We start from the raw sequence: 15,627 nt of genomic DNA, 5'->3' as shown, positions 1-15,627 counted from the left end.
GATTCCCGCCTCACGCAGACAGCAGATGTTGCACATAAAAAGACTGTGACTGCGGGGTTAGGGGAAGGGAATAAACACTATTTCAAAATGCACAACAAAGTGGCTGCTGCAATGCACTTGTGGAAACAATAGAGTACAATTTTCACTGTAGGAGAAGCCTTATGATCCAACGTGTGTGATGCTTGACATGGCTGTGAAGGCAACACTGAAACGTGAGGAGCACAGACACGCCAAGTGCGTCGTGTTTTAATAACACAAAAATATTGTGCAAACAGCAAAAATGTTAGATGGATCATCCCTCTCCCACTGTAGCCTCTATTAACTACAGAAAACGGACATTTGCTATCACATGAAAGATTTTTTAGTTGAGGCAAAACTACTGGCATAATATTTAGAGGCAAACAACAATCACCCAATAAAAACAGGAAAGTGTCTTCAAAAGACCTTGTGTATTGTGATGGTGTATTTTTCAAACCATGTGCAACCTTTTGATATTTGATCCTGTTTTTGATACTATAGCATGACAGATAATAACTTTATAAAATGCTCGAAAGTACACATTACATTTTTGTTTTGGTCCCAACCTTTAGCGATGTCCAAACGTTAGGCGTTTGAAATGCACATCTGGTTTTGCTGAGTCAATTCTGTATTTCTGTGCCCATTCCCTCATCAATCTTAACAATGTTCTTCTGTTGTTGTTACCGGTGCAGGACCCCGGGCACTAAAGAGATCGATCGATTCAATGCCCTGAAAATGAAATGTTTGGTATAATGACAAGATTTACAGGCTTGTCTCTACCAGCCCGGCAGAACATGCTAAGTGCATTTCAAGTGGGGCTTATACTGCCACATAGATGCCTTGTGTTAGCCCTCTGAGACGTTTCCCATATTTCAAATGTTGGGGCCACTCATATCTCATGGTATCACTGTATTCATCATGAATGTTTATTTATTTACGTTTTTTATTGCTACATATAATGCAATCAGGCTTGCTTATAGTTTCAGTAACTATATACTTGTATTTTAGTTGTGCAAGATTGTACACTAGAGTAAATTATTTATCTGCAGGGCAGGGATGTGTGATTTAAATAAGCAGCTTGACATTCTGGGAGAGTATGGAAGGTAAACATGAAACTGCTGCCTAGAGTCAGTCAGCTTAGATCATCAGGACCTGCAGTGACTTCCCAGAGTTGCAGCTGCTTGCCTGCAGCCTTGCAAAGCTGAGGTGATTAATTCACAATATGTGTATATATATATATTTAGACATGTGTCTCAAGCGATTAAAATATTTAATCGCAGTTAATCGCATTTTTTCATAGTTAACTTGTAGTTAATCGCATATTTTATATATTGTAAAAAAAATCCTTTGATTTTTCTGTCCCAAACAAAACATATTGATTTTTAAGAATATGCTCCATGCAAGCCCACTAGTTGAAAGGCATTTGTTTGTGGAATAAGAGTTAATCCACCTGTGGGGGGGGGGCAGCCATTTTGTCACGTCTTTCGACTGAAAATGATATCACAGTTAACGATCTCAGCTCACCTGTTTTCTGAAACGGAGCCATGATTGGTCGTTATTTGAGCCCTCAGGGCATCTGTGATATCATTTTCAGTCGACAGAAGTGATAAAATGGCCAACCTCTGAGATACAATACAATACAATACAATTTTATTTACATAGCGCATGTCATAACAGCTAGAGCTGTAACAAAGCACTTTACAAACAATACTATACGTTTAAAAAAATAAAAATAAAAGGCTGTGATACACGTATTCATAAATATAGATATAAATAAATAATATATAAAATATAAATAAAAATATAAATAAATAAAGCCAATAATTTAACATAAAAAACTATGTACAATTGACAACGGAAAAGAGCCGAAAATTTCAGGTCCGACCAAAAGCCAGAGAAAAGAAATGTGTCTTCAACCGGGTTTTAAAAATGGACAGAGAGGGAGCTTGCCTAATAACCAATGGGAGGTCATTCCAGAGGGAAGGACCAGCACCAGAAAAGGCTCGAACCCCTCTGAGGTTCCGCTTGGTCCTTGTTTTAACTAGGGGGTCTGCATAGAACATATTTAGGAAAAAAATGTGTTTGGGTTGACTTCCTCTTAAATTGAAAAAACAAGCATTGGATTCAACTCAGGCAAACAGCCCCCCAGCCATTTCAAACACACACACATTCACCCCCACACACCCACACAATCGGGCGACTTGTTGCTTAATCTCCGCTTAGTTTTAGAACGACTAAAAAGATTATTACTCGCTGCTCGAGTGTCTAATAAAGGTATTTTGTTTATTAAAATCCTGTTGTAGGTATATTTTAATGTCGCTTTTTACAAGGTAGACTGACTTGAAGAAAACACAACGACAACATGTTCACAGATATGGTTTTATTTGTCAAACTGAACTGAATTCTGAAGTTGAAGCATCTTTTTAATTTGTTTTCTTTTTTTTTTAGCTGTACACATGTGGTGTCCTTCAGCTGGCTTGAACCTAACCAGCATTATTCTTAATTACATTTTCTAGTTGGACAGATAAAATGACATACAAAGACAAGATGAGCTTCTCTTCAGTTTCTCCCTCTTGAGATGCGCTTGTACAACACACAAGACAATCAATGGTGAGTAAAAAGAAAAACCTGTGTGAAACACAACAACTTCATGTACCGGTGAACATCATTATACTATACAGTTCAAACTCATCATGCAAATCCGCCCGCTCTTGTGCTCGCAGGTGACAAGGACCAGATGCCGGCTGAAGGGATTCGGCAGTAAACAACTTTTGTCTAAATAAAATTGAATATTTCTCTATGCGTGCCTTGCATCCATGAACGTGAATAAGGCTAGTCACTGATTGATGTTTTAGTCACCTACAACATACTTTTTGTGTGTAAATACGGTATTTACACACAATACAATGTTTGCACAGCTAAAGATGTCTATAGATATTTTTTTTTTTGCAGTGCTTTATCTCATTTGGACAAAGACTTCCTTGATGTTTTGCTTCCCTAAATTTGAATACTAAGTGAATGGAACAACCGCTGCCATTTGGCGAGCTTGGAGCATTAAATGAAATTGTTTACTTTCTCTTAATACAGTTTCATTTTCTATTTCAGGCTCTACTGCAATCTAAGATTGGATGTGCTGCAGTTGTACAATATGAAATAAAATGGATAAATTCCATTGAGTTCATCAGTAATGCGATACAACAGAGCTTCCCCTTCAACTTTCCTCAACACGGTAAAGTTTGGAACAAATACAGAATCACAATAGTAATTCGAGACCATTATAAAGAACATCCATTTAATTGGGCAGACTAACACCGTTTTGTATCCATTCAAGCCAACTACAATATCCTGAATGTGATTGCTACACAGATATCTTAATTACTTTCCCCCACGTTTTCACAGCACTCTACATACTTGTCATCAGAGCTCAAACAGGAATTAACACTTTTCCATCGACAGACACTGGTAGTACCAGGTACTATGTCTACCTCATCTGCGGGGGTTCCAAGCAGGCCAAACCTATATCATACTGTATTTCCAAGTAATGTAAACCACTCGTAGTTACTCGTTGATGGCTCGTCATTGTCATTTTGAGGATGCATGGCTAGAAATAACCAAAACAATAACACATGCTTAAGTTCTGGACACATCTGTATTTTTTTCTTTGCCCGAGCACACGAAACCACAGCAACTGAGCTGGCCTAAAGTGGTGCCTGTGTGCGTTGGAAATATTGTGACAAATGCGTCAAAAGCACAAAACGTCTCACTTTAAGATTGTAATTGCTTTGCCGGTTTAAAAGAAACTATCCCATTGAGTTGAAGACACAATCCTTATTCAGTTTGAAGAGTGTTTGGTGAACTGTTACCATTGTTATTGCAAGTGTGTGAGATCATTGCTTACGCCTGCTGTATAATTCATCGAGCAATTGTCAATTTAAACGCAATAAAAGTAAATGGTTCACTTCTTGACTTACGCTTACTCACTAACCATTGTGGTTAAATAATAATGCACGGATTGTGTACAAGGTTGTGGGTTTTATGAGCGACTTACAGTATATCCTGAGCTTTTTAATAAATTCAGCTTACATATCGACAACACTGAACACAGATTAATAAAACGTGGAAAAAAAAACAAATCAAACAAAAAAAAATTGAATAAATACAAAACGCACAAACATTAAACACACGTGTACGAAATAATAGCAATGAACGCTGAGACAAGTCAACATCTGTGTCAGTGCTGCAATACAAATGAATGAATCGTCAAGAATCAACTTCACTTAGCTATTTTGTTGCCGAACAATTTGAAAATGTATGGAAAAAAACCTCCCTCAAAGTGAAGCCATTAAGTTCACGGCTGGAGGTTTTGACTGATTTGTCGTATTAAGCAGTCTTTTTCTTCACGCACCATGCAATTTCCTAGTCTTTTACATATAATACAAGAGCTTTTAATAATGTTTTGTTTGATTCAATAATGCAAGTGCCCATTAAGGTGAAAGCGTGGCCTGACATAGTTAAAGTAAAAATATATTTGACAATATCGTGTGTGTGTATGTGTGTGTGCGTGTGTGGGGGTGTATGTGCGCATGTGTATGAGGGTGCTAATGCAACACGTTTGACGTATACTTTGTTTAAAAAGTGACTCTTTACAATAGTTTGTATGGCAAATCCACAGTGAGACCCCAGCCTCAGACAGCCCACCCCCCTCCCCAGAACCCATAAATGTATATTACAGTTCTCGAGAACAATAAAAAGGCAAGAATCACACTGTAAAGAAAACAAACTTGACATAGGAATACAACAGAGCATTAAATTATCGTACAAATAATAGATCAAAAGTGGTGACTCTTCACAAATTCTTGGGGGAAAAAAAACTACTGGAAATCAACTTGTTTTTTTGTTTTTACAGATTGCACAGTTTGTTTTCCCACTACTGGGTGACATACGCCAGTATACCGTTAGGACGGGAGGGATGTTGAAGCAAAGGAGGGAAGGACATCATTCTTCCACAGTGCAGCCGAGTACCTCTGCACGCAAAGTGATCCTTCCGTACCACGACCACGGAAGGATCCGGATGAGCCGAGCGTAGATGGGTGGATCGATCACGTTCTTTCTGTGGGTTTCGTTGTCAAAGTTCCCCTGAAAGACCTGCAAACACAGAAACACACTGGAACTTTTGTTCTTTTGGTTCATGTGCAGACCCATTCTTTTTCTATATTTTCCGTCACTTTAGTAGAGGTACATCTTCGTCTTAGCAGTCCATAAATCTTTGTTCCAAAACTTTTGTGGCTCATCTCTAATCTGGTCCAAAACACACAAATTCATCTGTGAAGCATGATTGATGGAGGTAATGTCATGGCTTGGGCTTGCATGGCTGCTTCTGGAAAAGTCTTTATTGATGATGTAACTCATGATGGTAGCAGCTGAATGGATTCGGAAGCCTACAAAACCATTTTGGCTGGCAATTTACTGAAAAAAAATATCCAAACCAATTGGGAGAAGCTTCACCATGCAACAAAATAATGAGGCAAAACACAGTGCCAACACAACTAGCCTCTAACCAGACCTGAAAGCGGAAGACAACCCAAACATATTTTTTTCAAGAATATGTTCTATGCAAGCCCTAGTTGAAACAAGACATTCTGATAAATATTGCATTTTTGGAATAAGAGTTAATCCACCCGTTTTTAGCCATGTCTGGGGGCGGCCATTTTGTCACTTCTGTCGACTGAAAATGACATTACAACCGCTCAGGGCTCAGGTAACGACCAATCACGGCTGACCCGTTTTCTGAAGCTGAGCCGTGATTGGTCGCTACCTGAGTAACTGTGATGTCATTTTCAGTTGACAGAAAGTGACAAAATGGCTGGATGCAGTTGTTGCAGGCAAGGATTACGCCACCAAATATGAAATGTTATTCACTTTCAGTCAATTTAATAATGTCCTTTCCAATACTTTTGCTCATGTGAAAAATGGGTGGCTTCAAACAAAAAGTGATCTGTCCTGAGTTGTTAAATTATTGTAGTTTTTAGACACCTTCTTTGGTTTTTGTTCAACGTGACAAGATTTGCTAAAAATGACCAATCTGTCAAAATGTTAAGTCTGCTAACAATGACCAGCTCAACCTGAGAGAAACACACCAAGACTTTTAAAAAAAACATATGATGGGTACAAATTGAGTATTTTGAGTTGCGGAAAAATTGATTTTTGAGGAACATTTTTGTGCAGTATTAAAAAAAAAAAAAAAACACCTTCAAATTACAGTAAACCTGTATAACTTCATTATTTTCAACATAACTCCTCCTTGACCGTTTTGTTTTCTGCTATTGTGGGAACCCTTCTCCGAATGGCTGACATATTCCAGTTAAAAATATTAACCAAAAAGCCAGTACGAGCCGAAATTGCAACAATTTCTCCAAGTCAACAAATCAAAATGACGGTGATGTTTCAAATGGCACCACTTGCCCTAAAAAACTTTCCTTCAATAGTCCAAACGGAAAATTATTCATGAGAAGAGCAGCGTGGGCAGTGTAATTGTGTACATGTATATAATAATTGTTTATTTGTTAGGTGGACTTTATGGGTGTTGGAAATGCTGATTCCATTTATTTATTTATCTATTGAATCCCACAAAGATGCCGGCCACGTGTCACGTTGGTTGTTCAGAGTATGAATAATTTCAGCCTTAACTGGAGAGATTCAGCCCTTTGATTCTCATTCATCTCACTGTCTAAATTTACACCATCTCTTGTTGGGATCAATCAAGACCAAGTTATTGATTTATCCGTCACACTGTTTCCACTCAGGTGGTCAGGAGGTTAATTATCCATCAGATCCTTCATTCGCTTATAGATAACAAAATGTGGTTGCTGTCAAAACAATTGCAAACAACTTGTTCATTCTACCACTTGTCTGCCAGCTTGGGGAAAAATCGGTATCAGTCATCAATAATTAATAGCAGTTTTGGGGGACAACTTGTACACTGTGTCCATGCAATGTGCACTGATGTTTCAGTGAGAATACTTCTGAATTTGCAGTGTCTCTCAAGGATAATAAGAGCAAAGAGCAAATAAATGTGGGCGACCTGGACTCTTAACCTAACCAGCAGGTTTAAATAAGACACACATTAGTATTTCCCAAGGCGCACAAGTCCTCCGCTGGCATTGAGAAGCACCCGCTTTACCAGACACCACAATCAATAGTTGGAAGCAAAGTTTGCAGTTCCAGAGACAGTTTCGAGTAAGAATTTTGAGTTGCATTATTGTGTCTATTTTTAAATCATCCATCCAGTCCTGATTACTGGAGATTGCAGCTCCCCGGAGAAGAGATGGCAAATTGGTTTGCAATTAGGGATTAAATTCAGTCTTCCCTCAGGCTGATTAAAGATACCTACCGGGCGGATACGCAGCTTCATTAGGCACATTTCATAATGCACATTAAGCTACAAACTTTGCGCTATTAATAATAAAGTATAAGTCACAACCAACAGTAACCCCCTTCTGAGGTCAATATACCAATCGATCCAAGTCAGGATCGACAAACTCTTCCATGAACATTGTTGTATTAAAGATGAGTTGAAATGTGGTAATAAAATTGTGACAGACATCACGGGAAAAGTGCTGATATACCGCATATAGGATATAAAGTTGTTTGCTTGTCCACCGCTCCAAACCCTGCCTTCCTACACAGATAAGAGTGACACGTAAGAAAAAAAGGTTTCACTAGAGGAGCGAAATGATGAAACAGAATGTGTGAGGAAAGTGACAGTTCGTATTTATTAGAATATCAATATGGGGAAAATAATGAAAGACTACAACTGGCACATGATCAAAACACTAAGATGTAAACACACTAAATATGGCAGTACGTCACAAAAACAAACAGGATGAATGAAGAACTGTATTACATGAATATGTTATCACATATTTGCTTATTGATCAATGACTACAATATGTAATTGGGCCAATAAATGCTGGAATCGTCTTTCGGGGTTTTATTTGTACTTCATTTACAATAAACAACACTCGGAGTTTAAATACAAGGTAATTTTCTCAACACCCATGTGACTAACATAACCCTAGACAATGTATAGATGATTAATTCAGGATAATTAATACATAGATTTGTTAATGGGTCCATATTTTTGTCAAGGGAATCATTTCTCGACAGAATTAAAATTAATGTTGGATTCGTTGCAGTAAGTGTTCATTTCTTTCCACTTTTGGCCCACAACAGTAATTGAATCCTTCTCTTTGAACGTGTCAGGAAAAACTTTGCTGAATCAATGACAGAAGGAGCCTGGTGTATAAAACTAAAAATAGATATTCCAATTTGATTTCAATCAGCCATTTGAGCATTCAATTAAATCCCAAACACAATGAGTTATAAGTTGCTATCATCCATTTGTCATTATTGCTATAGAGGTTTGCAGTTTAGAACCATTTTTCCAGTTATGTAAGAGATGCTTGAAATGTAACAGGCACACATTGTATACTAAAATTGAGCAAGACTTATTTTAGGAGAATGAAATGAAACCCCAAATGATATTTGTATTCAAAAATGCAAAAAAAATATATATATATATGAAAATGAGTTGAAGAATGTCCCATTGTTCATCGGTTGCTTGGATTGTGCCCACTGATTTTTCCATTTTGCACAACAGTGAGTCCCATTACATTCCAATTACATGTGCATAATCATGTGTTTTTAATTGGACTGATCATATCCTTCAATGAAGCTACCCCCGTAGATTAATTTCCTTTTAATAAACTTCATTCTACTGTCAATTAAGCACTTACAAACGCAATGCTGCATCCTGCGTGTTTGTAGCCATTAGTTGGGCCCTGCACTGTTGTTTAAAGGTTTATTGCAAGCAAAGTGATTCATAAATTAATTATCAGACTTCATTTAGCCTCCATTTGTTGCTTGGGTAGTTCAGTGGCAGGACTGCGGTGTAGATGTGATGACAATTCCTATCAGCATGCGGCACAATGTGTTACGTTGATTATATTTTACAGTGCCAAGCCAACGACAGAGAAACAGAGCTTCTGAAATATTGTTGGCAGACACCAAAGTGTTTGTTTCATTTCTGGGGATGTCAAAAAAAAAAGTCAACGCACAGAAACATCACCACCCCACTCAAAGTGAGATCTACAACTGCCGGGCCATAGCAACGTACTGCTGTAAAATTGACTTGAATGACACTCAGTATCAGCATATTGATGTCAAGGCCAAAAGTTACAGTATACACAAGTGAAAAAAACATTTAGTGGGTGCATTCTAATTGTTATTATACAGTCCGCTCCAAAGGTATTAGAACAGCAAGGTCAATTCTTTTGGTTTAAAGACATATGTGTTTCAGATCAAAAGATGAACATGAGACAAACGTTTTGCATTCCAGGTTTTATTTCGTGGTATTTTCATCTAGATGTGTTAAGATTATCTGATACTAATCAGCAAATCATTTCCCAAAAAAAAAAATAATATTTGTCATTTAAATCTGAACATAACGTATTAAAGTGCATTGTCCTGTTCATGTGTCATCTCCAGCCATACCAATTCCTTTGAACTAAAACTAACTAACTACATTGTGGGATTAATTTATGACTTGCCTGCAGATGAGAACCTGGCAGGAAGTAAAAATATATACTGTAGTTGACCTCTCTATTGCGGTGTTGGAACAAAACAGGGCCTTGCCCGAAAATTCTCAGAAATGTCTTGGTTGGAATTAGGATTCAGGTAGAACGCCCCATTGATGAACACATTGATTAAGTTATGAGAGCATACAGTGTATCGTTAAGGAAAGGTCACCATGTGGCACGTCTCTTGTGAAGAAAAGGCAAACATGGTGTCCTGAAGACTCTGTAAAGAGATCCTGATATGAGAGCCAGTGAGCTGCTGCCTGCGATATCTGTATTCTGACAGAGGCTCCTCTCTAAATCTCCATCTAACCGCCTTTAGCCGCTGCCACACAAGAGCTGAAGGCAGCAGCTGAGAAGAATACTTAGAAGCATCGGACACCGTGCCCAAACCAAACAGCCAGGCACACGTGCACACGCACGCACACACACACACACACACACACACACACAATCACACACACTATCTATATATCCCTGTCAAGTCCACTATTGTGGTGTGGCAGGAGGAGCCACACGAGTCCAGCAGTCAAATGTGTCCTCTGGCATTAATAGCAACTTGAGCCGTCTGAGGGGGGAAGCACCTTGAAGAATCATACTTGTGAAAGGTCCCCTGGCTCACTCTGAGAACAAACTGATTGACATTCTCCGCAGCCCTGCTAAACAAGCCGTCTTCTTCTAATACACAGCACACACTCCGGCTGACTGGCTGTCCTTGTTTTGCTCTGAAGTATATTGCCAAAACAACAAGGGGGAGGTGGATTATACACTGAAAGAAATTGCTTTTATCTGTTTTTAAAATCCGAGCGAGATAAAAACATTATTGCGTAGATCAACGTGAAGGTCAAAAGTGGGAAGTCGGCCTAAAGTCGGTAGACAGATGAAGGTGGAAGGAATTCCTAGACGAGGCCCAGGGACTGGCCTGCAGGCTCGTCAGGATAAAAAGTATCCTCAATGGAGTTCCTTCACCCTGATTCTTGTGATGTTGTATCCAAATGACATTCCAATACACCAAACTTGTCTTTGAGTATTTGATACAACAAATACAGGACAAACATTACGGTCAAGTAGGAACATCAATGCTGGGTCGTACCTCCGTATCTCGTGAGAGCAGGAAGTCAGGAGACCCCCCACCCTCATGAGATAATGGCTTATATAAATCAGTGCAAGTCCCTCATTGCCAGGAAGAGATCTCTTTCCTAAGATTTACGTGGCCTAATGTGATTACGTTATTTATTGTCATCAGTTTTATCAAATCAGTTTATGTGTGTGCGTGTATGTCCTACTGTGTAGTGAAAGCTGCAGCATAAGAATATATCTCATAACGTCATACATCTTTGGCACAGTTAATATAAGTCCAGTCTATTTGCACTAGGGTATTTGGTTCTGATTCCTAGTTTTTGGGGGACTTTTGTGTGCATGTTAGTGGTAATAAATATTCATTTATTTAATAATAAAATCTCAAAATGTTTTAAAGTAACATTTGTTTCTCAAAATATAACATTTGACAAATAATAACAACAAAAAAAAACCCATCATGAATTTATAGCAAATGAGCCAAAGAGGATAGAAAGAGGATAAAGCATAAATAATACAAACACTGAATCGAGCAGAGCGTGGCCATTTTACGAAAAATTCCCGGTCAGTTTATCGCCGGTCCATTTATCACCCTTCCGGTGTCCGTATGTCCGCGTTTTGTGAGGCCAGACCAAACAGTAATCGCCTATAGGCTAGTCCGCCTATCATTTTAAACATGCTTCCGCGAGCGTTTCCGTCTATCAACTTCGACTGGAAAATATACCGCATATTGCACCGCTCATCTGAATTAAAAAAAATGAAGCAATTAAGATACTGTAATGTTCCAAGGAGAGCATTCTATTTTACCTGGATGTCTGCTTACGACAAAAGAAAATGTTTATATTCTTTTTATTTGAACTACAGTACTTCCAGACTTCCCCAACTTAAATTTACCGGAAACTTTCACACCTTTGCACCCCAAATGATAACACATACTAATTTCAATTTGCTCAATGTGGTAAGGTCTTCAAAAGGCTCCAGATTTTCTATCGCCACAGTGTCCCCCAGCCACAAATAATCAGAAGAGGCAGTGTTTATCTGTCAGTAACAGGGAGAGTGAGAAAAGTAAACAGTGGCCTACTTGCCGACAGCAAGTGAAAGACAAAGGTTTTTAGTTCCGGCTGCAGCTCTCCTCATATCAACAGAGAGGCGATTGCAGCCCCCACTGCCTCTGATGTCGAGGCCGATTGGAGGGGACATGTGTACTCTGCTGAAGGGCCGTAAACAAGATTTTCTGAACAGAACTGTTCAAGCTTGGTTGACACAACAGTCTTATCTGATCCTAAAGCAGAGAGGCAATCCGAGCTAGGTCAGTCTGAGGCCTGGAAGACGAGATGTCGAAGTGGGAAGGAGACTCAGGCAAGGTCCAAAATTGATATTTGGCATTTTAATCAGCTTCACACTTCTTTTTTTCTGTTTTATTTTTCAGGCTTTTTCTCTTCATCTGGAATGGAACCATCTTTAATGATGTAATAAAAAAAAAAATAATAATAAAAAAAAAAAAAAAATATATATATATATATACATATATATATATATATATATATATATATATATATATATATATATATATATATACACATATATATATATATATATATATATATATATATATATATATATATATATATATATGGGGGTCACGGTTCGGTATGGGTTCGGTACAGCAATAAGTCAATAAGTGAATGCAGCATCAGGCGTTGACCTTTTTTTTTTTTTTACCCCCATCGTCGCATGACTGCATGCACTGAACCGTGAAACCCGCAACGAAACGGTTCGGGATGAATACAAAAACCGTTACACCCCTAATACATACGTATGCGCATAAACATACATATAAGTATATGCACATATGTATGCATATGACTTTTTCCCTATGTATGTGTGCGTTATGCACAAGATGGGGCATCTTGGGGGTTAACGCTACATACCTTGTCCTTTCCTTGCTTCTCATCTTGGTATATTTTCCACCGCTCTCCATCATTACTGTATGCCAATTTGTACGAGCCGACAAACTGCACGTGGCCGAAGTCTTTAGCTCCCTGGGTAATGATACCCGTGATCTTGGTAGGCACCAGCAAGTCCACCTGAAAAATGCCAAGTAAGAGAGTGGGAAAAGAAGAGCCAGGAAATAAGTTTGCAAATGAATCAGAGTTGAAAAATGCTGACAAGATTAGATGAATATAATTCTAGCATGTCCGAGTGTCATTTTTTTTTCACGCAATGACAGAAAGTATTGAATAGAAACCTGGGCGCGGGGAGTTGCTTTCATTATTCACAGATATTGAAAAGCAGGGGCAAGTTCACAAGCTTGACTAAGCAGTCAAGCTTGTGATTTGGGCTTCATTTCAAATAGTAGGTTCTTATTTGTTACAACCAACTGAAATGTTACCGTGCTTATGGCTTGAAAGTAAAAACATTATTTTATTGACGACTGAGTGTTCGTTAGCCTACAATGATCACTTATGTTACTTTTACTAATGTAATTTAGTATTTTGGAAAAAAGTACTTTGAGGCATACATTCAGAATTACATAAAGACTCCAATTTCAAGTGTGATTTAATACAGCGTTATCCTAAAAAAAATACCAATTTTTTTTCTCTGATCACACAGAAGTTGCAACTCAGCAATTGATGTCACATGGGACGAAGCTGACAAATTTAGAAACTCAGAGAGTAGAAGCGCTACAAAGGTGAGCAGTCCTTTTGCTGAATATACACAGTGAGGAAACATACATCAAACTAATTGTCTTAGCCTACATAATCCGGATCACAGCACGCTGACAGGACTAAACCACACCCAGTGTATATTAAAAATAAAGCCTTTTCATAATATATTAAGAGAGGCTCCGCCTCCTGGCGTTACACTGAACACCACGGTAACTATTCGAACACCACACTGCATTTTCTTTTCCCAAAATAGCCTACATAATATGAAATATATATTTATAAAATATGCAGTGCAGTGAATGAGCCAAGTCCCGCTGTTTTCCTCTCAAGACTTTTGAACACTTGCTTAAGAGACTCCCTCTCGCCCCCTCGACTGTGAGGTGAATTTTAGAGCTTACTTAAACACAGCCGGTGAAAACAAAAAGGAAAAGACCTTGGTCCCGACAGACATGTATACACAGGCCCGGTTCATGCCATCAACCTATCACTCTGAGCAATACCAGTAACCTAAATCCTAGATTGATAACATCAGTAGGAATAACACTTTTTCAGACTGAGCATGAGCTTTACATGATGAAAAATACAACATTTCAAAACATTTAAAGGGCATTACTATGAAGCTTACTAAAATGACCGTGACAAAACACCTCCAATTCAAGTACTCGGCAATACTGAGATCTCGTATGTCATAATGCCATTGTCTTACAATTGTGATGAAAATGCCCAAAAAAAAAAAAAAAAACTTTTCTTGAACATGGCATACATTTTACTGAAACGTGACTTTTTAGAGTAACAACTTGTCACTACTGACATCTGTAACATAGGGCATTTTATTGATGTTGCGTCTCAGTCCGAAGACTAGGAAGCACTATGTAAAAGGAGCATATAAGTAGATGAGAGATGAAGAAGAAACGCGGGGCGGCAGCCTCCGTTGCCACCCGAGCGGAGTTCATCCATTTCGCAGAACATTTATAATCGGCTAACAAAGTGTTCTTACACGTGTTTACCTTAAATAATCAATGTTGTAGTATCTAAACGTTACAACAGTCGGAGCAAGATATTACGGGTAGTCTGTCTTCTTGAGCAACAACATTTGGCTTGCAACATTACAATATTGCCTATTTTGCATTTTCTTCATTCAATTTCCATCTGATCTTTATAAATACAAATATTAATTTGAATTCAGAAAGCAGCTCACAGGGCTGAGATTGATTTGACAGGCTGGACGTTTTTCAGCCTCTCCTCAATTAAAAATGACAGTGCATTTGATCTTTGCAAACAATGTTTGTATTTATTTGTATGCAGAGCAAGAGAGTGGATCCAAGCCCAAAACGTCAGACGTCAAACGTCAGTAGAGCGTGGAGACGCATTCCAACACAGAGCTGTTCTCTTGGCATCTGATCACCCAGATGTAAGTTGAAATCCAAACATCTGAACAGACTTACTGAACACAAATAGCGGGGACGCTCACTTTGCTTCAGTTTCAGTCACACCCGTTGATCTGATGTTATTCTAACCAAACAATCGAAACTGGCGTTCAAACAAAGCCGCGCTTGAATTAGAACGTGTAATTGTTGTCAGAGTTAGTGGTCAGATAATCCAAAGCACCTTTTGCAACAGTAGCGCTCGGCCCTTTGATGGCAAAACTCCATTTGTGAGCGAGATAAGATTGTTAGAGCAAGGCTGTTGCTCCCTCCTCCTCAGTCTTCATTCAACCTAATAACCTGTGTTGGGTAGAGCTTGTAGAAATCACTAAATACAGTCGAGAGGAATCCATTTCATGTTTCCCGCATGAGTGAAAAATGAGAAAATATGATCCGTGCGCTTTGAATGTTTGTTACCAACATTGTTACAAAAGCAGAAATGACAGTAATTTTACTGGCAGAAGGAAAAGAATCAACATTTGTACACTTGAACCGAAGAATGCTCATCTGCTCATTAGCATGAGATTTGGTGGGCTTTGTGTCCCTATTAGAAGTAGCTTTGCCGCTGCAAAATAGATTAATGCAGTGAGGGCAGTCAGAGCAGCCTGCTTTTCCCTATCTTAAAAATACAGCACATGCATACATGCAGAGCATATTGCTGACAGCATCTCTCCAGCTATGCTGCTTAAACTTTATGTGGTGGAGCTTCACTTCAGTCTTCTTAGCCTGCGGCTAAATGTGTGCGTGTGTGTGCAAGAGATGCATGTTCTCCACAAAGTCACAGTGCAAAGTTCAGAGTTGTCT

At 38.6% G+C, this 15,627-nt stretch overlaps 1 protein-coding gene across 1 annotated transcript in view; it reads right to left on the bottom strand.

The window, feature by feature from the left end:
• Positions 1–2,383: 2,383 nt before the first annotated feature.
• edil3a (EGF like and discoidin domains 3a) overlaps positions 2,384–15,627 on the bottom strand; it is a 92,258-nt gene continuing 79,014 nt past the window's right edge. The window contains exons 8-9 of the mRNA XM_086031449.1: positions 12,662–12,817; positions 2,384–5,163 (exon numbers count right to left, since the gene is read on the bottom strand). Of these exons, the coding sequence (XP_085887575.1) occupies positions 5,014–5,163; positions 12,662–12,817 (306 nt within the window). The 3' untranslated portion in view covers positions 2,384–5,013. The remainder of the gene's footprint in view (positions 5,164–12,661; positions 12,818–15,627) is intronic.

This window comes from Filicampus tigris, chromosome 5 (genome assembly GCF_054856515.1).
Source record: "Filicampus tigris isolate MCC_2025a chromosome 5, RoL_Ftig_1.0, whole genome shotgun sequence".
In the NCBI taxonomy this organism is placed as follows: Eukaryota; Metazoa; Chordata; class Actinopteri; order Syngnathiformes; family Syngnathidae; genus Filicampus; species Filicampus tigris.
This window is presented reverse-complemented; position numbering and strand designations above follow the sequence as displayed.